This window comes from Anarhichas minor, unplaced genomic scaffold, assembly GCF_050575085.1.
Source record: "Anarhichas minor isolate MPS153535 unplaced genomic scaffold, ASM5057508v1 ptg000027l, whole genome shotgun sequence".
Classification (NCBI taxonomy): Eukaryota; Metazoa; Chordata; class Actinopteri; order Perciformes; family Anarhichadidae; genus Anarhichas; species Anarhichas minor.
The window spans coordinates 16,575,893-16,602,500 of record NW_027466473.1 but is presented as its reverse complement, the minus strand read 5'-3'; the positions used below and the strand labels follow the sequence as shown (position 1 = coordinate 16,602,500).

General features: G+C 41.8%; 1 protein-coding gene across 1 annotated transcript in view; it reads left to right on the top strand.

Annotated features, from left to right (window-relative positions):
• Positions 1 to 13,429: 13,429 nt before the first annotated feature.
• The window catches only part of kctd16b (potassium channel tetramerization domain containing 16b), a 63,972-nt gene continuing 50,793 nt past the window's right edge, over positions 13,430 to 26,608 (top strand). The window contains exon 1 of the mRNA XM_076102020.1: positions 13,430 to 14,267. Within this exon, the coding sequence (XP_075958135.1) occupies positions 13,430 to 14,267 (838 nt within the window). The remainder of the gene's footprint in view (positions 14,268 to 26,608) is intronic.

Here is a 26,608-nt window from a genome sequence, read left to right as displayed (position 1 = left end):
GTGGTATTACATTATAGTCACAAAAAGCGTTAATTTACAAGCTGGGCTACTGTATAGTCTACACACAATATGAACATATACAAATAACGAATACCATTATATAGTACAGTTTCCTGGTTGAAATAATGCAGTGCCGAGTATTATAGACCTTAGCTAAAATCTTACCTGATTTTGAAATTGTTTTTATACAGAAAATAGGGAAACAATATAGAAGCGTGAATGTTATAATTCTAAAGGTCATACCACGTGTTCACCGCAACTGTGTGCAGAAACCCCCTTATTTAAAATATTGAGCTCTTCTTATTAATACAATTCACAAAGGGCCATGGTTAGACATCTTAAACTATTTATTGTTTTCCCACCACAGGTATGAAACCCTACTGGGTCCAAAATCTATAGTTTGATAAAAAAACAGGGTCTAATGGAGACAAATAGAGACAGATGGTAGAAGATGATTTAACAGGGCAAGCGCTGGGCCCCTGGCAAGAACAAAGGTAGTCTCTTTCATCAGGATGCAGAGGAGCAGATCAATCACTCTGCCAGTGCAGGAGAACTGCAGTGCTACCATGTACTGCCGGTGGATCCATCCTCTTTGATGATGGCAGATAATGTAAAATAATAGGCTGACGACCTCTGCTTAGAGGAAATAGGGTTGGGAGGGAACAAGGGAGGCAGACAGCATCTCAGATGGTTTGAACTTTAATGAATGGAATCATTGAAAAAAAAAAACCACTGTTCTTCTCTAACACTCTTTAATCAAAAATAAAAGAGAAGTAGCCAACAGGAACAACAAAATTGGAAAACTAAGACATTCATACCAATATCCTTCTGTCACATCCGTAAAAACTACTATCCTGGCGTCCTACCCACGGCTTATTAAAACAAGTTTATTCCTTCCTCAGTACTGAAACAAAAACACCTCTGGCAACCATTACAATAAAATGTAAGCATGTATAACTTTTATTAAGCATAGATTAACTGGATTAACTGGCGCAGTGTGAAAAGGAACTACAGACTTGTCTCTGCTCCCTGCCTGGAGTTACAGAATTCTTTACAGAATGAGAAATGGGAAAAATAATGCAGTAGAAAAAGGCATGGAAGAAAACTTTGTCATTATTCAGAGGAGACATATTGAGCCTCTTCCGTCTTTGACAGAGAAACTCTGATTGAGTTATGGGTCTCAGGGCCACAATACATAGAAAAGCCTTTTGGTCAGTGCTGCACAAAGCAGTTGCCTCAGCGAGGCTGCATGATTTTCGAGGACATTTCCTTGCCCGAAAACTTTGTGACCATCTGTCAGGTTTTTTCTCCAAGACAGTTCTATTGCAGGCGTCTTTTTAAGTTGAAGGACAGGCAAATGCAACACATGACACATAAATAACTGGGGCGGTATGAGAAAAACCAAACAAACAAACCCAGTAAATGGAGAAAAGAAAATGTCATTAACAAACCTTTCAGCTGTGCAGGCCCGACATGGATCATTCCTCTGCCTCGTGATGAACAAAATCAATTTGATGCACGAAACATGAATTCCTACAAAAAACACCCATGATTAATCACACGCAGAAATGAGTCTCCTCCCCTCCATTGCCTCTCAACTTCCTTTAGACTTTTAATCATTTCTAAACTTGAAGAACATGTATTTCTACTTAATCCACTTAATGAACGGAAATTGAAAAGTGCCAGAGAGGGTAATTGAATTTAGGGCAGTGTATTACCGTATGCTGTCATAATTGGCTTCTTTTATACAGTCCCTGCTGTAATCCTCCTGTAACTGCCTCGGTGGATTAAAACTAGTGATTTTCCTACACTGCAGCAACCCCTCATCTCCAACCACCTACTGTAAGATATTTCTTTCCGCCTCTTATGGCTATAGCAGATGGGGAAAAGCAAGGGATCAAGCTATTTAATCATGTTGTTCTGGACAAAAACATGATGCAGATGGGAGATCATTCTTCTCCTTCTGCACACAACATGACATGTGAACCAACACAAAACAAACAAACACAGCTCTATTTTTAGCAGAAATGGATGCGCACATTTCCTCAAGACGTTTACAAGATCACATAAATCCTTTAATTCATCTAATTCAATTTCCTGCCACCCCATTGATACGACAGCTGCACAGATCATAAATTAGTAGGCATCTGGTACTTTGCAGGGTCCTTTTTCTGAAGCAGCTTTCTTTTCTCTGTGTGAGTGAGCTACATGAGAACTAAAATAACAATCAGCAGATGAAGAGTTTGGGAAGTTTGTTTGTCCCAAAATGAGCTTTCCACCCACTCGAGGTTTAACTGTTTCTAACAAAATTATAGTCATTATGAAAATAAATCTCATTCTGGAATCTAGTGACAATGCTGCCGATACTAAAGCATTTAAACATATAATATTAGGGTGCAATTGCTTGAATGTAAGACTATTTTGGTAAGAAATCAGGAAACATTTGTTCTCTATCCAAACAAATTGATCCTGGCATCAACCAAGATGCTAACATCTATCTCAATTGATCTTTGCATCAAGAACTTTAATGACATGAGATTATAATTGTGAAATGTTGATTCTGCACTCTGGAAACGCTATAAAGACAACCCAGAAGATGCTGTGAAGTGGGAAAAAATGATTGACTTTCTTTCATTTGATCTGCAATAACAAAATACTGCAGCGTTGACCCACCGGGCCAAAGCCAATTTATGTCAAGCATGACTTATCTTGCAGGGAAAAGAATGAGTATACGGCCAAACTTTGTAACAAAAGTTAAGGGAACTGGGAACTTGGCAGAGTGGCTGTTAAGGTGGGATGGAAGATAAAGAAGTGCCAAGGCCACGCTACTGTTTATATGAGACTTATTGTAGAAGCCTCTAAATCAGTTTTGACATGTAGAACACTCGTGGGTTGACTGGTGCTGTCCCCTGATGCCAACCGGAGGCAGACAAGAAAGGGATGGCAAAACTCCACAGTACACTCCGTCATAAAGCATCACTTCTGTATCAGTATTAGAACTGACACATATTTAATGGGGCATGTGTTTATTTGAATACAATATAGGCTAAGAAGCAAAACATGGACATTTATGTGAAACAGTTTTATAATCTATGAAATAATCTGCACTTTTGTCTAGTTAGAGTATTGCCTCTATTCAAAACAAATCGCTTTGATTCCTGAAAAATAACATTGATTTTGAAAAGCTGCTAATAAGCAATATTTTGTTCCAATATGTAACATATTTAAACTAGCAGTTTTCAAAAGTGTATCTACTGTATAGTACTTCTATTTCAATTAATAATAATAGGGGTATTAATATCACATTTTCATGCACACGCAATTATATAAATTAATGTTCAATCACTCTGAACAGGCTGACAAGAGGCCAATATTGTCAGTCTGCTTGTAAAGCTCTCCATCTGAAAGCTTCTCTCTCTTCTTCAAGTGTATTCTTTCCCGTCTAACTGAAACTAATGACATGACAGAGGTAAGAGTGGGTCCAAGACTAAGAGGCAGATATTTCTTTTGGGACCCAACTTACATTATCTGATCATCAGTCTGGCCACTAAGTGTCAAACAAATCCTCCCTCAGATGCTCTCACATGGTTTTATATTATCACTTTATGATGTTTAACACATTTCAGAAGTTTCAGACGTTATGATGAAGTGTCTCAATTTCTTTTGTGTTTTTTATAGACCCACTTCCCCTCAAACTGCCTTCTCCATTTCTACTTCATTCCATATTTCCCAGAATGGCTTTTGACAATCCTTTGAGAACAGGTATGATCTTGTTGCCTTCAGCTGTGTTTTCTTCTCTTATCTGGACATCAGTAGAGAATAAATGACAGCGTTTCTTGAGGCTCTGTTGCATTGTTGCATTATTGAAGCTAGTGTCAATGGAGGAATATATAAATGTCCCGTATTGATGGAATTCTCTCAATATGACAGTTGAACGCCACTGCTCCAGGATGAGTCTGGACACAAGTCGTTCTGATTCTGTGAGACCGACACAACAAAAACTTAAGTTAACAATTTTTGTTTTAGATGGCTGGAATATGAACACCAGCTTTATTGGCAATATCCAAGATTTCAACGAGAATTTGATATAACGAGGAAATACGCCCACAAATGCAAAGAACCCTGAAAATAATTGATTATCACAATATTTGGGGTGGTCTTACCTTTAACTTTGGGTAGAAAAAGATGACAAAAACTATACAGCAACTCGTTACATGCACAGTTACTGGATCCCACTGGATATCCTGCTTTCCTGATGAGATTACTGATGACAGGAGTGAACAGAGACCCACCACACATTCAATTATACATCTAGGCCTACTCACTATCTGTCGCCTTCACTTTCTCCATACTGGCAGAAATGATTAATTTCCCTGTATGTGCAGAGAGCTCCATGCAGTTCTTGATTGCGTACTTCAGTCATCGGACTTTATACTGTATTGAATCTCAGTTTGAGAATGTTGTTGAAGATAGAAGGACATTTTGGAGAGAGGTTCTATGAGTATACAGTATGTAAGGTGAGTATATACATGTCCTGCACTTCAGCAACACATTTCCATTTGAACACCCTTTAAAGCATTTACAGCAAATAGCTGATGGTATTAGCTGAAGAGTAAAAATGGACACTACACCTTTAAATGGGTTTTTACAGTTCTAAGGGCTTTTGGACATTTGGCTCCATCCAGAGATTTTTCACACATTGAGGACCTGTGGAAACCACCCTTTAATCCCAAGAGGCAGAGAGTAAAGCATGGAAAATACTGGAGGGAGGGAGATAGAGAGAGAGAGAGAGAGAGAGAGAGAGAGGCAGACAGAGGCAGAAACACATACCACAGGAGAGCTGACTACGGCAGTAAACTAGCACAGCTATCTACCCCTCCAGTGTTCCCACATGGCCTTTACTCTGGCAGAGGGAGAGCAGGTGCTTAGCAACACCTCATCTGCATGGTTTACCAAATCAACAGGGTCGAGATCCCTTTAGGCTTGGAGAACTCTGTTGTGCTGGTGCACTGTCCAAGGAGTGGCCTCAGAGATGGAGAGAATGATATGGACAAGGGCTGACTCTCTTATTGGAAAAATATGAAATAATATGAAATAATACAAAAAATATATTTGAAACCATTTCAGATTTATTACAATCTGGTTGATTCATTTTCAAATGTTTAAGTATAAACAGAGACCAGTCTGTGCCTCCTAAAGCCAAAGATTGCTTACATCCCCAAATCAAGACTGAATGACAATACTGGCAATAAGTCACATTACAGTCTTTATCGGCTAAAGTCATCCCTTCATTTGCACAAACGTTCTCCTCCTTCCAGCTGATGTGGTGGTCGACTGAAAAATGTGCAGCACCTCAAGAATGTCATAAGACTCAAGCAAACCAAACACAACACAATTAAATAACAAGGGCAACTTAATATGCAATTAGCAAGTTCAATATGAATGTGTTTTCATGCTGTTAAATGAATCCTGAAGCTCTACATTATAATTAAAGCATGTACACTGTGTTTTATTTCAATAAGGTTATGTGACATTGCTGAAAACCACAAAATGCTGCAAATTACATTTCACCTTTCGATAATGTCCAGTGAGTTTATACGATCTGATATGGATCTGAATGAATGGTCACTCTGTACATGTTCATCCCGGCTATATATGTGTCAGTATACACACTCTGACTTAATGGATGTCTTTTTTTTTAACAAGCGAACAGAGATTGTTTCCCCCCCCCATTTGCTGTGGAGCTGTCAGATCCTCCGCCCCCTCCCATCCTTTCACTACACCCACAACATGATCCTGGCCAACTGCTTTCTGAGTCCCACATGGTGCAAATTGAATCAAACGCCAGCTACTGTACTGTAAGATACACACGCAACCTACTGGGTTTAACACTGCGTACCAGTTTGATTATCTCTGTGTGCAAATTATCTTTCTTCCTTGTAACAAAAGTGGAGAGGAACTTTGGGTCTGGCTGTTATTATCACTTTTCAGCATATTAGTGTTTGTCTCCATGTGGAAATAAAGACTAATTTTGTTTATTGATCAGTTCTATTATATTTCTAAAACCCACAAATATCTTTTTACTTGAATTGCAAGTTACAGAAGGAAGTGTAAATCTGTCCGAACAATCCAAACAACTGATTGTTGCCTTACAATCCATGAGCCATGGGCATTGCAATCATTTCACACAATCACTTGTGACTCAAGTGTTGTGAGCCCACACACTCTGACTGATATCACAACTCTGTGGCTGAAAAATAAAAAGCATGAAGTAGAGGGACTTGGTCATTTTCCTCGGCTTTATCAGTTGTGCCTGTCACACAGTGAAGACCTGAAGTTACCCAGCCTCTGACCCAATGCATTCTGGGAATATAACCGAGGCGTAAGGCTCCAGCCCCCTGCAACCCTTGACAGGACAAGGGGTTTAGATATTTGATGGATGGATAAATCGCTTTTTGGGTATCTTGTAGTTACATTGTTTATCAGTAAACACGTCCATAATACAGCATCATCCTTGTTAAAAACTGAAGGAAAAAACGTACACCTGTTCTAATAAGTGAATGGCTCACAGGCTAGGAGGGGAGAGCTTTGCACGCACGACAAATTTCGGGGATCAGGTTTTGACAAATCTCGATTTTGTCACGAGAAAATCTATAGTGTATGTGACAACAGATTTCGATCAATGATCTGAGTCGATAGAGAGGTCATTCATGGTCGACAAATGCCACCAGCAAGTAAATATGGCCACACTACACGAGCGAATACAAAACAGAGAAGCCAAGACAAAAAAAGAATAAGTAGAACATTCAAATAAAGCAATACCTATACAAAATAATATATATATTTATCTGAGCATCACACTGAACACGATAATTAATTCAAAGAAGAACATTTGTTTCTACTGTAAACACCAAAAGTCAATAACCAATTGAGAGAAATTGCCTGAGCTAAATGTAGCATCATCATCTAGCGTCGCCGCCGCTGTCAGCTCCACATGCTAGAAGTAACATATAAACACAGGAGTAACTCCTAAGCTGGCTGCATACAAAATAGCTTTGGGTCAACATTTCCCTGCTTTCCCTGCAGACTAGGCTCCAAGGATAAACTCTCTTTCTTGATGCTTTCACCAGTACACAGAACACCACACACACACACACACAGACACACACACACACACACACACACACACGGACACCTGAAGAGTCAGTGTTAGTGAGTGGGATGACAGCTCTGCTGCTGTGTTGCTGGCCGGAAGACAAGCTGAGACGTTCAACTCCCGAATCTCTGTGGCGTCTTACAGGCTTATACTTATCCTGGCTCCAGGAGTCACTTGTCCGTCCCTCACCACTCTTCTCTGCTCCGGCTGCCAAAGCCCTTAATGTTCAGCGGGCTTCCTGTTAAATGGCCTTGTCTCCAGGGAGAGCAGTGGACCTAGTTTAGCAGGGTAAGCTGCCTTGGCCTGTGCAGAGAGTGGATGAGGAGGGGATTGAGGGGCCGCAAAGCTACACAAAGCAAGAAGAAACTCATTTTTTGACCTGCTGGTTTGGGAAGGAATCCAGAGATATTGCAATTTTAATGCTCTGTACCCAAGAGAATATCGCACTGTAACATCACAACAAATATGCCGCCAGTTTGTCATTCTGCACGCCGTTTAGACTGTGTTTTGAGCCACGGAGGAAATAACCTTCTACAAGAAACTGTTTGTCGATCGTAATATTTGATGCCATCATTTGAGATGTGATGAAGTGTAGCAACTAAATCTACTGCCTCAGTTCAACCGGTTCCTGTAGCACATCTGAGTGAAAGGGGTAAGAAGCTCGCTGTTTGCTTGAATCAGCTAAAAATATCTTGTTTTGATACCAAATCTGGGGCGTTGGGACTTGTTGCTGATTCCCACAAGGACTTCATGGAGTTTATGTTTGAAGATCAATTCTGCGGAGACAAGAAGTTTCTTAATGATTGTGAGTTCATCGGCTGACTATAATAAGCTGAAAACCTTGCCGAGCAGTCTTTGAAGACGCATTTGAGGTTGATGACTCATTGCATTAGCAGCCGGAGGTGTTGGAGTGTACCTGCTCAGTAGGACAACAGGGGTTCAGTCCAGTCACCAGCCTGCTAAGATGATCTCATGGGGACTGAGCATCAGCAGGGTATTTGTGTCTCACGCAAAAACAGAATGAATAAATAAATTATTACAAAACAAAAAAAATATTTTTTAAAGAAAGATGGATTTTCTAAAGAATTGCCACAGATTCCCTGACACGAGAACTGTACCTGCTTTGAAATACAAAGCGCTGACTCACTACAAGTTATATGGAAAGTATCTGTGCAACATTGGTGATTATCTTATGTATTTATTGTTGTTTTAATTGCTCATTTTACTTTAATTGATTCCATACATTGCTGCTTTCCTCAGGGCAGTTTCATTGAGAACAATGCTCACTTCTGTATAAATGGCAAAAATCACACTAACATACATTTACATCTCAAAGCTGCCCCGTACAACTCCCGTCTGATTTGAACGCTCGACGGGAGTAGGAGGGGTTAAGGACATTGCTCAATAGGAACAACTTATTTTCTCCCTCCCAGACATAACCTGGCAGTCTGCTTCTAACCTTCAGCCACCACTGACCTTTTTCTTGTGTTTAGCTCTCATCATACACAGCCAAGGATTGGTTTGAGGAGTGGCTTGATGCCATGGCACTTTTTAAAATTCAAATTTAAATGCTTTATTGGCACGAATGTAACAAGGACAATATTGCCAAAGCGTGAAGTAATAATGAGACTATAGAGAAAAAGGTACAATTCATAACTTCAAGAAAATAGCAGCAGACAATTAACAATTAATCCTTGCTCTGTGTGTGTGCTTGTGAGAAACTGTGGAAGTGTGTTTTGATGTTGTTTGTGTGTGTGTGTGTGTGTGTACATGTGTTGATGTTCTCTTTTTCTTTCTTTCTCTCTCTCTCATGCCAACCATGTACGCACACATGCACTGGTAAGTTAAAAATAGACATTTTGCCATTTTGCCATGAGCAACGGCGTTTGACGTTTCCATGACATCTATAATCACTTCCCCCAAATACCATATTCCATCTGACAAACACCGTATTCAGCCTTGGCCTCCCTCTCCTCTGAGTGGTTTCGCTCACTTTCAACAGACTTTTCCCCCTGCAAAAGAAAAAAAAATCTAAACTGACATTTAAAGTTTCTGCCTGTTGGAACTTTTGAAAATCTTAAATAACTTACCAATTTTAAATGAGAAATAACAAACATCCAGGTTTGAGGGATAACTAAGTCGTACATAGAAACTAATTTCAGTAAATACTCTCTGAGTCAACTGAATTTATGCATTGAATGCCTGCTGTACTAGCAGATTTCCCATCTAAGGCCTGGCATAATTCAGTGTGGATGTAATGAGAGATGGAAGTGGAAGTAGTATTCTGTTTATTTCAACCATCTGTGACCAGCTTGAAAATTCCCCTGCACAGGAAGAAAATGACTGTGTTGCGATTTGATATGTGTCAAGGAAGCCGAAGGCTTGCGATTTTACTTGTGTAAGAAGTGGATTCCTTTTGTAAATGACAATTAAAAGTCTCTCTGAAATTGCATCTCTCTCTTGGAAAAACGATACATTATTAATGTTGCCGCTGTGCTTGTGCAGTAAATATTTCATCATATATTTTTATTGGCTAATATGGAACTGAAATAGTTTTCAAAGACATAAGACACCAAGAAACTAAAATGAACGTCACAGACTTTTTGGTGTAAATATGTCCTTTCAGCTCTGCGATTTTATTCACTGACTGAAAAAATGGGAATTCTGATCTTCTAAAAAGTCTTTACAAATAACCATTTCCTGAGAGTCTGTGTTGATATATTTTTGAAATGCATCCAGTGAGCAAAAACCATGGAGGAATATGTCTTCTGCTTTGGCGATGGCTCTGCTGGGTGTGTTGCTTTTTCCTTTTTTTTAAGCTTTGTTGCCATTAAACTAAGAGCGGAATGTAGGAGTAGGAATGAAATGTCGGCCCAAACAGATCTAAGTCCTTAAAGGTGGTCAGTCGTCTGGGCTTTTAAATAGCAGCGCAGCTGGGAGCGTTGTAGTGGCTACTTGTATTTATGATGAAGATACCGACACTCAAGTGGTGTGGCAGGAGATCCAAAATGTTACAGGAGCGCCCCATCATGTTTGAGGCCACGTTGTCAGATGAGCTGAACACCATTTGTGCTCTCCTCAACAAAGAGTCAGTTGTCAAGTCTTCCCCGCCTTCAAAGGACTGGCCACTGCCAGTCTGTCAGCCCTGTGACACCCCCGTTATGATGAAGTGCTTTGAGAAACAAGTTCTCCAGCACATAAAAAAACATCGCAGCCAGCCTGGACCCTCAGCAGTTTGCACAAAGAGGCAACAGATCCACCTTCCACATATACTATAGTTTTGTTCTGTTTTTTTAATTTTTTTTAATGTAGCAAAATGGGACTATAAACTGTATTTTGTTGCACAACCCTGTTGTACAATGACAATAAATAAACTTGTGTCTCTGGGTAAATGCTCTCTCGCTCTCTCTCTAGCCAGGTATTGATTTTGGAGTTCAGAGGTTAAGTGTCTCATATTGTACTGATATGTGACCCAAGAAATACTATCAATATGATTATACTGGCTGACAGAAACTCTACCACCTTTATATCACAACGAATATGCAACGCATTGTTCTTAATGATGTACTAGTTTGTGTTGGTAGGTGTCATACTGAGCTGAAACTTCTGAATAACCACATGTTTCACATTTTTTAATGTTTTTTCCTGTCTTTTCACATTCCTTTGAAACACTGCATGACACCACATTGCAGATACAGACATCAGTAGTCCGCCCATTTACTGTTAATTATTGCATTTAGAATCAGAGTGTCAACCCCAGAGTGTTCCGCAAATACAAATTAGCTGTAAAGCCCCAGTTAAATAAACTAATCATCTTCACATTGAAAAGTCAGCGATTCTAGGAGGCATGTTTGGTTTTTGAAATATCTGGTATTTTCTAAAATATATCCAGTGTGATCAAATACATTGTGAACACATGTTTAAAGTTGGTACAGAGGGAACATGTTTTCTAGGCTACATACAGGCAGGGCTGCTGGAGAGGCTACACAGTAGTCGAGGTCTTACTTGCTGATTTCCCAGTACAAGTGATGCCCAATAAGTTCATCTGAGCAAGAACAACAAAGTCATGCTCCTGTACGATGCAAGTGACTGCCTAAGTGGCTCTGCTTCTGTAAACTACAGTGCATGGAAATGGTTAAAATCGAAATTAAAAATGTAAAGAGAAAAGCAGCGGCATCATGTCCTCAGAGGTAGAACACATGGAATTGGAATGCCATAAAATGCAGTTTTGCTCAAGGCAAGTTTGGTGGACAGATGACAGCCAAAGGAAAATAAAATCAGCAAACAGGCAGAAGACTTCGTATGTTCTATATTTTTTCATAATATTTCACAAGACCTGATTTAGCCCTGCAGTTGGAGCAGATGCTGTATGTTTGTGTGCTAGTTATCTTGTTTTTGATTGATCACAAACTGCACTGTTGTGTGTGTGTGAAGCATGACGTAGCAGAAAAAGATCAATCTTAGTCAAATCTTTGTAAAAATGGATTTGAAAGGTGTTTTTTTTTAAAGTATATTAGGTAAAAAGACAGCTACCATGCACCCATTATATCACTTTTCTGTGTGAGGATCTGTCCATGGTCCTGATAGCAGAAGTCTGACTTTGTCACAACACAAACAGAGGGAGGCGCTGTTGCTCACCTTACAAAGCCGAGACAAAATCGTCACATAATGTTACAGCTCACTGCCAGTTACAGCCATTTATCTGGGTCTTGAAGATAGTATTTTCGTTGATATATTTTAATGTGTAAAAGGGCTCCAAAATTTAAACTACAAACATGTGGCAATCAAAATGGAAAACTGGGAACAATGTAAACAGTCTGTACAGTGGAAACCAAAATGTGTCCGGTATTTAGCGATTCAGACTAAATGTCATGCAAATAGATTCAAGCTGGGGGTCAAATTACAGCATTGTGAGCGTTTAGCTCATTCGGCACAACGATTGATGCAGCGCTTCCACGACTGTACACGGCTATTGCTGTTAACGCCTAAAACTTTATTTTTAAACAGGGGCATTCTACAAATTTAGGTAGTGGGTGGCAAAATTAAACATTATACAAATTAGTATACATGTGTGTGATGTATGTGATATAGGGCATTTCTGACAATAGAGCTGATTTCTGTTCAATGGTTCTTGGCGATGATTTAGAGACTTTTGTTTTTTCCCACCCAGAAGCCTGGAATCGCTCCATAAGCCTTTAGAAGCCTGTGTGTGTGTGTGTGTGTGTGTGTGTGTGTGTCTGTGTGCGTAAGAGGGGGGAGCAACCGTGAAGACACCACCCAGCTCTGTAGGGGAGGGGAGGGTAGTGTGGAAGGGAGGGTGATGAGAGGGGGGGTGGGATTTTCGTTTCAGCACCGCGGACAGCTCCGGGTAAAAGCAGCCAGCAGCGGCGGGTCGGTCCTCTCCGCTGCTGTGGAAAAAAAAAAGAGATTTTATTTTTTTTTAACAACCTCTTGAAGGCAGCAAATACGATACGTTTTCTCGAGGAGGGGACTTCATTTAATTCAGTCTGGATCAGGCGACATCTTTGTAGTGACAGGCTACAGCCAAAAACCATTACAGGACTCCCGATTGTTGCGCGTGCGATTCTCTGTGAAGTTTCTGCCACTGAACGGGATTCTACCTCCTCCCGCTCGTCGGCACAGCCCGGATAATCAGCCCGGTGTGTTAGGGAAGTTGAGGAGAAATCAGCACCATCGGCACCATCTCCAGTTTGGACTGTGTCCTAAGTTGTTGGACTTTTCTCGTTTGTCCAGTTCTTCTGCTTAATGTCCTGGCTGTTTGTGTGCGTGCAGAAGGTTTTCTATTTGTCTATTAAGTAGGACTTTTTCGTTCGGTGCTATATGCTTTACAGCCTCCACGGTGCCCCCCACCCCCCAACCCTGTAATGCTTTTACATTTGCCACTGATGCACGGCTTTGATGCGCCCGGATACATTTCCTCTTTCTCGCAGCTCTGATTCTTTTCCTCCTCCCAGTCATCCATCTCAGCCTTCTTTTAATTAAACATTCACAGGGGGGACGCCCCAGACTGCCATCTTCTCTCCCCCCCCCCCCCTCATTTTCGACAACTGCAAAAATACTAGTAGGTGATAATGGCCATGGATCGGTGAAGAATGCATATTCAGATTGTTGTAGGGTGAAGTTGGAGGCCCCCGAATCAACAGAAAATAACCGAGGACACAGCTTAGGAACTTTTAACATCCCGAGCCATCGTTTTTTCTTTCCCTCGCTGAGACTTGCTGTAATAGGCGTGTAGCCTGTTTCAAGCTATTCATGACGGAAACGATGGCGCTGAGTGGGAACTGTAGGACTAACACCAAAGAGCAAACATCGGTTCAGAACAGTTTCCCAGATGTTGTTGAATTAAACGTGGGGGGCCAGGTTTATTACACGCGTCACTCAACTTTGGTGGGTACCCCGAATTCATTACTCGGCAAGCTGTTCTCTTCCAAAAAAGATGCATCGAATGACCTGGCGAGAGACCCCAAGGGCCGTTACTTCATCGACAGAGACGGCTTTTTATTCCGGTATGTGTTGGACTACCTCCGAGACAGGCAAGTCGTCCTCCCGGACCACTTCCCGGAGAAAGGGAGGCTCAGGAAAGAGGCGGAGTACTTCCAATTGCCCGACTTGGTGAAGCTCCTGACCCCTGACGATATCAAGCACAGCCCGGACGACTACTTCCACAGCGACTATGAAGATGGGTCCCAGGGCAGCGACCACCGGCAGTGTCCGCCTCCCTCTCTTGTCCCCGCGGACAGAAAGAGCGGCTTCATCACGGTGGGGTACCGGGGGTCGTGCACCATGGGCCGAGAGACTCAGACGGACGCCAAGTTCAGGAGGGTGCCTCGGATACTGATATGCGGTCGGGTGGCCCTCGCCAAAGAAGTTTTCGGGGAGACCCTGAACGAGAGCCGGGATCCGGACAGGACCCCGGATCGGTACACCTCCCGGTTTTACCTCAAGTTCAAGCACCTGGAGAGGTCTTTTGACATGCTGTCGGAGTGCGGTTTCCAAATGGTGGCCTGCAACTCGTCAGTCACGGCCTCGTTTGTCAACCAGCACACAGAGGACAAGATCTGGTCGAGCTACACAGAATACGTCTTCTACCGTAAGTGGCACCTTCGCTTTTTATCACAGCAGGTCATCGTTCACGTGCGTGCACACAAAGTTGGAGTCACCGCTAGAAGGCGCACTTGTTTTGCTGGTCCTGCGTGTGAGAGAGACATGTGGTTGTAGGAGTGAATGGGCGTTTCTAGCACAGGACATCCCCTGTTTTGAATGAAGTGGGTGTACCAGACACTTCAGTGTGGTGGCTGTTAGAGACAGTGTGAACAAAGCTGCTTCCACTTGTATATTTAACCTACAGTTCCTGGAATTGTGTAACTTTTTTTACTTAAAAAAAAAAAAAAAGCATTTGCTACATTTTCATGCAAACACAAATGTCAAACTTACACGCTCCGTAAGTGGAATAAGTTTTGTCTGAGCCTTGTGGAACGATAACAAATTAAATAAAATCACTCCTGGCAATTGGGGTTAAGCCAAGGTGTTGCTATCGCTCCCTGGAAGCGATGAAACCTTATCAGCAAACATGAGGGACTACTTCATGTTCTGATCACAGTGTGTTCTTCAAATCTATTACAGCATGTTGCAGCATTCTGCACTCTAGTGCAGGCTAGTTTATATTTCATAAGATTTAACTCGATTTTGATAATTCCACTCCCATCTGAGACACGGCAATAGTCAGAGCAATGATTTGTCAACGCTTGCCATTTCTCATCTTGGTGCAATTTTCTACTCCACCTCCCGTCTGCTTTCATCCATCCCATCCTTTCAACTTCGTGCATTTCCTTCTGGCTTTTCTGATTCATTACATTTCTCCATCTTTGCTCACTGGCTGGTAGGAATCTGGCAAGAGCAGTAGTGAGGAAGAGATCGTGACTTTTAAATGAGCTTCCGTGAGATTTTATGATGCAAGAAAATAATCCATATTCTCTGATATAATCTGTCACAAACTTGATTGCTGCCATAAAATAGACAGTGTTACACTGTGTTTGTGCTTAGCTCTTAGTACCTATGCACTACTTGGATAGAACAAAACTTTCCTTGGAATAACCGCTGAATCTGTAGCAGAGGCCATTTCTGAGATGAAATATTATGAAAATACTAAAAACAGGCCTCTAAAAATGAAGCAAAGCTCTTTATTTTTCTTGCATAACCAACAAGTAATAAATTCTGCTTTTTTTATAATTAATCTGACACTTAATTAACTGTATTGAAGTGCTGTAATAAACTAAACCCCTTTGGCTTTCCAACATAGTTGCAGCTCTTTGTTTTATTTTCTGTAAATGTTTTCTTTTGCCCACATAAGCTCTGTGAAATGTCTTTTTTCAAGTATAAAAATGACCCTGTTTTAGTCACATATATTATGTACCACAGCTACCACAGCAAAACCATTCAACAAAAATGTAGACTTTCTAGTATTTGTGTTGTGTGGTGGGTTTTTATGTTAAAATTCCCTAACATTAAGTCTTGTTACATAACTGAGATACAGTATAGCTGCAAATAAAACCGGAGAGGCTGCCAACAGTACTGAGATCAATGTGTCAAGGCTGCTATCGTGATATTGGTTAATAACATAGAGTAATAGTTTCTCTCAAAGTTACACTGGTTTTAGAAATATGGTTTATTTTCCCTTAAAAGATCGGAATTTGAAAAGTGATTTGTGACACATACTTCTCTCTATAACACTTGTTTTACTGAAATCTTTGGGACTGAGTAGTGGGTTTCATTGTTATTTGAATACAAGACCACTACAGGCAACTTCCCTTGTGGTCTGTATTTTTGGGTATTGATGCGATTTCATATTCATAAGAAATGGGTTTTTTTTGGTTCAAGGAGAAGGACATCTAACCCTTTTTTTGTTTTTACTACTGGCTTTGCTGCATGATTTCAGTGCCCAAGCGTCCAGATGTTTGGCAAGTAAAAATAGTTGTGTTTATAATGTTATAGTGTTATCTGGAAATTCTTCACATCCCCAAAATAACACTTGTTATTCATCTTGTTCCACAATGTTCTTGTAATGATTGGGATGGGGGCCAGGACCACTGGTTAGATATCACGCATACAGTCACCGCCACTTTAGGGGAAATCACTGCCAGCCCCATAAATCACCGAAGTCAAAAGATCACATGGCCACAGAGCAAACAGGAGTAAAAAGAAAAACACATGAGAGCAATTCGCTGAGCTATAGCTCCATTTTAAATGAGCTCTGCATTAATGGCCTGCATGAAGCTATTACAATGACTGGATGGCTCTAGGCTCTTATAACCCCAGAAGTAGCACTAACAAGCCAAATCAAGTGGTGGTGGGGGCTAATGACACGCACACTACACTTACACACACACACACACACACACACACACACACCTTGCTTGTGCAATATCTGACAGTGTGTCTGTGGGCGGCCTCTGCAGGCCTCTCCTTGCTTACTGGCAAACAACAACTGCTTCCTGGCTTTGTTGACAAATGTTCAGCTTGTTAGAGGGCGCACTCTCAAAGGCGAGGGCACAGTGGCAGATGTTTTGGGCACACAAAAGCCTACACGCACTCACACAGGGGCAAAAGTGTGTACAGAAGCTCAGGTAACCGGGCACAATCACAGAGGCGCACACACACATGAACAGAGGTTTGGCAATGCACACACACCAAATCGTGCAGGGAGTTTGTTAAATGCTGCAGTCACCCAGTGGATTAAATGTAGTCACTGACAGTCTCTTGTTTATCTGTCACATTTTTGGCGAGCTACTCTTTCCCTTCTCCCCATCCTCCCTCTTCGTCTCGTCTCTCCCTCTTCTCCTTTCATGTCTTCTCATTTTGGTCTAGTCAATCATACCCGGCTTTTCTCTCTCGTCTCGGTTCCCGCCCTTCCCGCTTTCCAGCTGTATTTGGCTCCGTGCGCCGCAGGGGCAAGGAGCAGCGCGGCGGCGCCAGTTGCCTTTACTTGCCTCACTGCTCCGTCACGCCTCCTGTCTCGCTTCTTATTCATATCTCTTGCCTTGCCTCTTTGTTTACCTTCATCTTCGTCTTTCTCACTCTACATTTTAGTCTTTTGTCTGCCTCTTTGTGTTTGCGCCTCTCCTGATTGTACAAATGCCAACGAGTCTGTCTTTCCTATTTGTTGGCGTTGTATTGGCCATATTCAACATACCCTAAATTGAGCTTTTAGGGAAGATTAGGGAAGCTCTTTGTTATTCAACTTGACAATGCCCCTTTGCACAAAGAGAGGTCCTTAAAGATGTGATTTTCCCATCTTGCCTTGACCTTAACCCTCCTGAAATCACACTCATTTTAGGATTAATTGGAACAACAGCTGCGAGCCATGCCTTATCCCAACGTCAGTGGCCATCCTCACTAATGCTTTTGTGGCTGAAAGGAAGCTAATCCCTGCAGCCAGACTCCAAAATCTTGTGGAAAGCCTTCACAGAGGAGTGGAGGCTGTTTGGTGTTAATGCCAATTATTTTGTAAAGAGATGTGCAACAACCACACACGGGTGTAATGCGCATCTTTCCACATTCTTTTGACACATTTGATTTGCTGAAAAGTGGATAACATCATCGACAAGAAGCTGTCATCAGCATTAGTGGTTGCCAGTCATCTGCCATTAACCCTGCTTTGCTAAAGTTACCTGCTGGACAGTTAGCGAGCTAATATGACCAAAACCTCGCTGTTTGTTTTGGTCACAGCAATCTTTTTTTTTTTCCGGGTATCTCATTATTATACATTATAGACACATCGATGCCTTCATGTGGCTTCTATAATGGAGTTATACATGTTTAGGGTAAAGTGCTTAAGGGCACAACAACAGTAACTCACTTTCCATTTCCAGGTTGACTGACACAAATTCGCCAATTTCTACTTACAAGTTTCATGTTTTTCTTGCCAGAAGCCAGAACCACCTTTATCTCTTTAAATCCTCTATTTGCTTGTTATCTATTGCCCTGGATCCTACACTCTTCTGATTGGACGCATCAATCTGTTTCAAATTCAGGATGGTCTCTGAGACCCCAGGCTAAAATATATTTACCAATTTGTTGCATGGCTAGAGTGACTGATAATGAATCATCACTGTTGACAGTTGGATGTGGTACCGCAGGGCCAGACAGAGCCTACTGCACCAGAAACATTGAACAACACAACATCACCTGTGTGGCAAAAAACAGGAAATATTTATTTCAAAAGTCAACTGAAAGGATAGGAAAATCACATTTTTTGGCTCAGGATGTATCTTTCCAGGCTTTATCTTTTTTTGCACCTCAGCCGAACATGCCAGAGTGAAGTGTGTGTCATTACAAAAGGCCATTATTATATGACCATGTGTGCTGGTGTGTGACACACTGTGCCATTAGCTTGTTACACGCAGATGGGTAACTCCTTGTGTAGCAAATGTGTTTTGGCAGGTGGGAAACAAGGGGCCGTGGTTATGGTAATGTTGTTTGTGTGTGTGTGTGTGTTAATGCTTGACCCATGTTGCACTACCTGAGGCATTGGCACTCCCGTTGAGCCACTGGCTAAACACACCTGCACACCAACCAACTCCTCACACACACACACACACACACATACACACACACATACACATACACCCACTTGCAGACACGCACGCACACTCATCACCATATGAAACTACATCACACTCTTCCTGCGAGGTGCTCTCAGCCCCGTCATTGACGACATTAGCAGCGGCGGTCCCATGCTGCAGGCCTGTAGGAAGTGATTAGCCGAGGAGCAGACAGGCCGTGACAGCTCTGAGGAGAGTCTTGATAGGGACAGCTGCTACCCTGGCTTCAGCTCCACAGGGGAGACCACCACCACACACCTCAACTCTGCGTTATTCAGGCTGAGACAAAAAGAAAGGAGAGAGGAGCCCATGGACAACACCGTTTAATTTATGAGAGACTCTTCATGGCTCCCTTTTGATTTTAACTACACACCTTTAAGTTTTGTGACTCCAAATCGGGCCAGGGTAGTAAAGCGGGTACGCCAATGGCCTCTCCCCCCCTTCCTCCTCCTTGCTTGGACCATGGCCAAGTCCGCCTTCATTTTGATCTTAACTACACGCCTGTAAAGTTTTGTGACTGCAACTTGCACGGTTTCTATGCTATCGTGGTCACAAAATCTGTCCACAGTCACCAGACAGAAAGTACTCAAAACCGCCTCTGTGGTAGTTTGCGCTACAGAGGGGTTTCTCCAGGACCACATTTTGATGACTCACCCACACACACAGTCACAAGGTGAAAACAATACCGGCGTGAATGTAGCGGCTGGTAATTATTTACATTATAGGAACGGCTCTCAAACATTTGCATGTGAAAAGATGACCCATATTTAGCCTTTTTAACTGCGTGCTGATTGTGAAAGCAACCTGGGTGATGGTTTACGGATGTTTGGTAAGTAGTCAAGCTGTAGTCTCTATTTTCAAATTCCTTACATTATGTTGCTGCCTTTCATATTGATCCGCTGCTTTGGAGAGTTAGATAAAACTGGCATGAGCTTCCCTTTTGGTCCAGTAAGAATCAGAGCTGCTGCGTTTTGTACAAGCTGCAGGGAAGGAAGAGACTTTTGACTGAGTCAGAAATACAGAAGGCTGTAAAGAAAGAAAAGAACAGATGACCCTATCTCCTCCTCACTGAAACATTCAAAACGGCTTCACACTGGGAATATTCTTCAGATAGAAGAAATGACACTGAATACAGTAACAGTGTTAAAGCAGGTGACAGATGAGTGAGGAAAATTGAGTCGTTTCAGGGAAATAAAACCTAAAGTGACCTTATCCTGAAACAACATAATTGTTTGCATGTATACTGCTGGTTTTTCATTGATTTTGGATGAGAGCTCATAGTGGGAGGTGCAGGTGGGGTTGTATGAAAGTAGGTGGAGGACATTATAGAGGAAATAATGGATAAAGGGCAAGTGGGTAATATGGAAAGCGGCTTGTTTGTCTCGCGTCCCATTGACCTTCTCCCTTGGAAGCTTAGTGTAGTTACGTAGCGTAGATTCCCTTAATCCCTGGCCTCTTGAGGATATGGTGAACTGCAAGGCTCTGGGAGAGAGAAAGAAAAAGAGAAAGAGAGAGATAGAGAGAGAGAGTGAGAGAAAAGCGAGCCAACACCGTAGCGTCAACAACAAGCTCTCCCCTCAGCCCTCTGCGACTCCCTCCTCTCCTCACCGTCTATCAGCCCATTTTCTCGTCCTCTGTGACTCTTGACACTCTATTCTCTCTGCGGTGGTAGGCACAGTTGAAATAATGCTGATGCTCTTCCCCTGTTGTGTTGGAATAAGTGCTCTGCGGTGCAACGAGGTGTGGAGCGTTGCCATAATGACAGAAATTGCAGCTGGAGAGCCTCTTCGCTCAACACACCGGCTGGCTGCTGCAATGCATCAATGCTTTAATAGTCCCGCTCTGCGCGAGCCGAGATTGGCTGGGAACTTCATGTAAAGGATGCACAGAATTCCCATCGCATCGGTAATTGCATCACCTAATCACACCAAAGGCTTTTTTCCCACCGTGGGAGTGCATGTCACAGTTCAGATCAATGCCTGATGCATTTGTTAAGTTTGTTGTAAGTTTCTCAAATAGAAGATCTCATGCAAAAGAAGACCTTCATCCTGGGAATACTATCAGGTAAAATACCTAACTTCTGATTGCAGTTGTTCTGAAATATCATAATAATAAATTACGTTTTTGTTGGAGAGAATTGTTACGTGGAGTCTTGGCTTCACTAGTGTGTGTTTTTCTTCTTCTTGTTCTCTCCTCGGATAGTTAATTTACCTCTACCAGGCCCTGCATTCATCTTCTTCAGTCTAAAGATAGTGTGACTGATGAAACAGTCCGTCAACATTCAGACTAAGTCCTGAAACATTGTGATGGAATTTCACATTTTGATCGCGTTTTGGATGGTTCCGTATTCCACTGTGCCTCATTAGAATCACACGTTGTCACTCACACAGCAGTGGTCCACAGTTTGACCGAGCATACGGCCATACTGCTGTAATTTCATTCCACAGTGCTTTATAGCTTCCTAGGGCAGAATGTCAGTGGCTTTTCATTTGTAAGTGGCAATGAAGTCCTAATGTGCATTAAGAAAGCTAGAGGCACTAATATCACAACTCCAGAGGAAATTACTGAAACCACCGATGGTAACTTGTGATAAAAGCCTAGTCCTGGTGTTTCATAAAATTAAAATATCTTGTTTGTTTTTTCATATCTAGCAAAGGAGAGAGGGCAGTTGGTTTCACAGGTAGGGATATAAATAAAGGCATAACACTTGGAATATAGTTGGGAAGCATTTGTCAAATATTTGAGGCCTGAGATTGATAATTTGTCAACACAGGTTTCCTTCCAGAGTATAGTGAAAACACTTTATAACAAATGTTGATTACCACATAGGACTGTATACTATGTATGTATAAAACAATAAAACATGTTAAATAGTCTTTAGCATGACACCAGGCAGCCCATGAAGTTATTCCACTGCAGAGGATTATTCAAAACTCCAATACTGTGCCTCATTGGTAATCCCACGGTGTCATTTCAGAGTACTCAGCTGCTTGCTAGAGCACACTGTCATCACCATTTCATTTCTAAGTGGCTGTGAAGCTCCCTGTCCATTAAAAGCACACACAGAAACGACTCTAGATCTATAGACACACTATCTGTGTGCATAGATATCAGCTATATCTCTCACTGTTGCGTGGAATCCATCCTACCTATTCATTTAAAGCAGGGACAGGGAGGAGTTTTAACTCTGACAACCCATTTTGCCTGGGATTTTGTTTAATTCTTCTGGATTCACACTCTTATTATTATATTAATACAGCACATGGTATCGAACAGGCACCTCACTACATCGGCCATGTGATCAAGTTAGAAACAGCCACATGTATTTTTGAGCTTAGCATAGCTTGGATAAAAAGAGTACTCCACTAATCACTGTACTCCTATGACATTGTCAGACTCATGTAGACCGTTTTAAAAGAAAGGACAGAAATGATCTGTAAGCAGAGGTGAAGAGAGGGCCACAGAGGTCTGGTGAGCTCACGTCTTTCTAACTCCCCACACTCATTGTCTTTCATTTTTAATCCTGTAGTCTTCAACACCAACTGACGTTGCCTCGAGTCACTTGTCGGTTTTTGTGCTTCTCTCTCTGAAGCCACAAAAGGCTTTATGCAACAACAACAAGGCTGACTTAGGCCCCGTGTGGTGTAGGAGCCTGTTTTGGCGATGCTCAATGGGGAATTAAAAAAAAAAATCAAGTTAGAATGAATTATAAACAACATGTAATCAATCAATTGAATGCAAACCTTTTAGTCCACTGGGTTTAAGCACAACGCAAGGAAGTGACGACAGTCCTAAACTATGTTGACATTGTCCCGTTGCTTCAAGGGGCCTCAGCTGCCTCACTTCACCTTCAATTCACTGATGTCACTGTAAGACAGTTGCATTTGACAAAGTCAGCAAACAGCCTCACATTTATCCAAGACTTTTCCATCCACACAATACTTCTCAGATGGTTTGGTGACACAGGGTATGCAGTAAGTCAGATGAACAGTGCATTTTGGTAACTCCCCACCCTTTGGATTAGAACAGATATTTATGGGTGGGAAGCTTGATTTGTATCCCCTCACATTTGAAGAGTACAGTTTTGAATTTCACATCTTGCAAATTTGCAAGCTATGCCAGCAGTCATTGGGAGTTGGCTGGACTAAAACTTGGATGGTTTTGGAAGTGAACCTGTCGTTATAATTCAAACATGGGGACATTGCATAACAGACTTTCACACCATGACAAACTTCAGAGTTTTGTTTTCGAATGCACACTGAATACAATTAGTTTAACAGATCCGTGGCAAAGAAAGCATTACACATGTAAGAGTAATGAGTCTTTGTTTACGACATAAGTTGAGATTGTAACAAATAAAGGAGGAAACACCAGCAACGGATTGGTTGGTGTCATCTTGCTGTGCTTCATGAAACATACAGTGAGATTTGAAGAGTTAGCGGCTCATGACTTTGTGTTCTCTGTCTCATAGCGATGACGATTTATAGAAAATGAGTGTCCGCTATCGTCCCATCTCGCCCGCGCTCCTGTTTACTATTCACGATGCAATGAATAATTGAGTACTGTTCACAGAGGACACAGTCTGTGGCAGCCACACAGAGGGCCCGACTGTTTGCAAAAGTAATGGGTTGATACCTGGGTTCCTATGTACACACACTACCTGTGTTATGGTCTCCTAACCACACAAGCCGGTATTAAGTGTGTGTAGATAATGATTTGCTGGCTTTGAAACTGTGTGGTTATGGTCTGCAGACAGGAGGTGTTAGTAAATTGGTTTTGCAGGACAACAGCTCGCACATCAGGGTGTGAACACTCGACAGGACATATACACAAAACACACACACACACACACACACATTATGCAGATAAGATCAGACAGCGCAGTCTAGCCTAGAGACACATTGTTTACCACAAGATTAACCTGGCTGAAGCTTTAGAGGGATTAGTAAGCATTATGCGTCCGTCTACGGCAACACAAACAACGTATCAACACAAAACAACACTGTATTTGTGTCTGCACACCACATGGCCATACCATACACTGAGGGTCTAGATCTGATCTCTGGAGCACGGTACGCCTCATTTGTACACGCTCGTGTGTGCTGGGATGAGAAACAAGCAAATGGAGCAAGACAATTATCAACATCCATCACCTCAGAAACTCATTTAGCCAATTAAATCCTTTACAGGCTGACATTTAGGTGCAATCATTAAGGATTCTCTCCTTCATGCAAGTATATACAAGCGCACGCACTACACTTCACGCTGGGATCAGAGCAATAATGTAGTTGTCTCATAATGTAATGACGTGTCCTCATTGAGGAGCAAATCTCATTCATCTTGATTAGGACTGCTATGTGTGTTGCATGCGCATGTTACTGAGTGTGTGAGGTGGAATAGAGGACACTGGCCTTTTCAGATCGCACTCTCCTGTTTTCATGCAACACCCAATAACAAATGTCACATTGCCTTCCACTCTCAGACGTCACTCACCCTTTGGAAAGGTCCTTCTCTCCTTCTCTACCTCCCTTCTCTTTCGCACATGTCCCTCCAGTTTAAAGTCCCCTCATCAATACACAATTAGCTATGCCTTTAAATAAAAAAAAAGAGTAAATGACTCTTTAATTAAGAGATGTGCCAGATTGTGCGAACAAACAATCTAAAAATAGACTCAAAAAGTCAAAGGAAAAAAACAAAAACATATTGAGTTACCAATGAGCCAAGCTGAAGATTCAGAATAAACATTCAAGGTGCTTGTTGAGGAAAGTTTCTTCCAAAGTTTGGAAATCCAAATCTTTTCAAAGATTTGTTTTGTTTGGTTTATGATTCCCAGCCTATTTTACTGATCAGGTGGTTTGTATTCTCCCTGCTACAATGCTGTGCTGTTAGAATCACAACATGGGCCTTCTGGATATTCCTTAAGAAAGTGTCCAGCACACAACGTGTAATATATAATATGACACCAAGAGGCACATGGCAGTATGCGCTATGAGAGAGGAAACATTTAAGAGAGCAGAAAGGAGAACAGGAAATGATGGTGAAGGGAAGAAGAGATGGTGGGAGCAATACATTTATACACCCACACACACAAACACAGCATATTTAGTAGAATGGGGCGCAGCTTAATCTCTGGTGATGGTATCAGTGTATCTCTGTGCCTGTTGGCATTGCAAAGTTCTTGCAATTTTAAAAGCTATGTTCAGTGGAGACAGCTGAGTGCGAACAAATCCATCATGGATAACAAACACGTTTGCAAAAATACAAATAGACGCTCACATGTTGGCTCACTGGCAACGTAGAAATATGTTTTGGATTAAAATCTACAAGTGGGCGTGAAGTATGTATGCCACAAGCGTTTGTTTTCTGATTTGTTGTTGTTCTTCTTGGGTCCCACCTTCCTGTTCTGTATCTGATGCTGCTTCTAGCATTTGATTCTCTGCCAGCTGGGTAGATCGGATATTTTTCGTTTTTCTCTGGAGCATTTAAAGCATCAAGGTGTTGTGCAGAGAGCTCATCGTTGTGTCTTCCGTAAACAAACTCTGGCTGGTGTTTCGCAGATTTCAAACATCTCTTCTGGAGTGCACAGCTGCCAGTGCTTAAGCTGCTGGCAGATGTTTCTGACTTTTTGACTTTACAGCTCTGCGATTCTGTTTCATTCTATAGTCATTTCTCTTACTAACCCTCCTCTTATCCCCGTCTTCCTTTCCTTGTATACCTGTGTTTGGTCAGTGATGTTTTTACTACTCCAGGCCTTTGTCTCTTACTGTCTATCCTTCTTTCTGTATACACCTCTCCCCTGATTTTTTTCTTCCTGCAAGACCTCAAGTTTACTGTGATTTTCTGTAACGGTTGCTATAATTGCTTTCAATGTCTTAATCCTCAGTTTCTCTTTATTAGGTTTGTGTCTCTATCTCTTTTTCTCTCCAACCACCTGAGGAGTAAAAATAACAGCAGCCAAAACAACAGAACTACTGGTCCTTTTCATTCCGTTTCATTTTATATTCTGTTCCTCTCATTCTACATTATTGGCCCCCGTTTTCTATTGTTTCTTCACTAGATGCCTCATATCTTCTCCATTGAAAACTACTACCAAGGGAAGGGTATATGGTGCTCTAACATCAAACCTATACAACATAAATACTCAGCCTAACTGACCATACATGTCAGTGGTCCAGGGGACCGTAAAATAAACCTCTTAAGGTCAGCGCAAGAAGGATGAGTGGGACTGGGAGTCATTTGTAAGTGAGGCTGGGTGCCTTGTTAGTTGTATTCTATTGTTTTGGTAGAGAGAAATCTGACTTTGTAATTTGGTGACCCCAGTGTGATCTCTGAGCCTCTATCGTTCAATAGCTGGTGAATATCTTGCACATGAAAACATAGGAAAAAAAAAAAACTTCCCCCAGTGGAGTTTCTGCTACACAAAGCAATCTCTACAAGACCCTTGCTTTCCTCTGACCTTCAACCTTTAATATGGTAGAGGTAGTGATGACCTAAGTCCCTAGTGTTTTAAGTAGAAAGACATTCTACATGCCAGCATAGATGCAAGGCACATGTCTACTCTGTCTTAATTGTCTCTCATACACACACACACACACCTTGCAGAATTGATACAGGACAAGAATACCGAGCATGCATCTCAATAGATCCATCCAGTGTAGCTGAAGCAAACTATGCACGTATAGCTTAGACTTTTCCCCACCCACGTTCTTCAGCCCTTTGTAGGAGATCATGAAGTGATTCCAGGCCAGATGGGATATGTAATCCCTCCAGCATGTTCGGGGTCTGCTCCTAGGTCTCCTATCAGTTGGACGTGCCCAGAATATCTCCACAT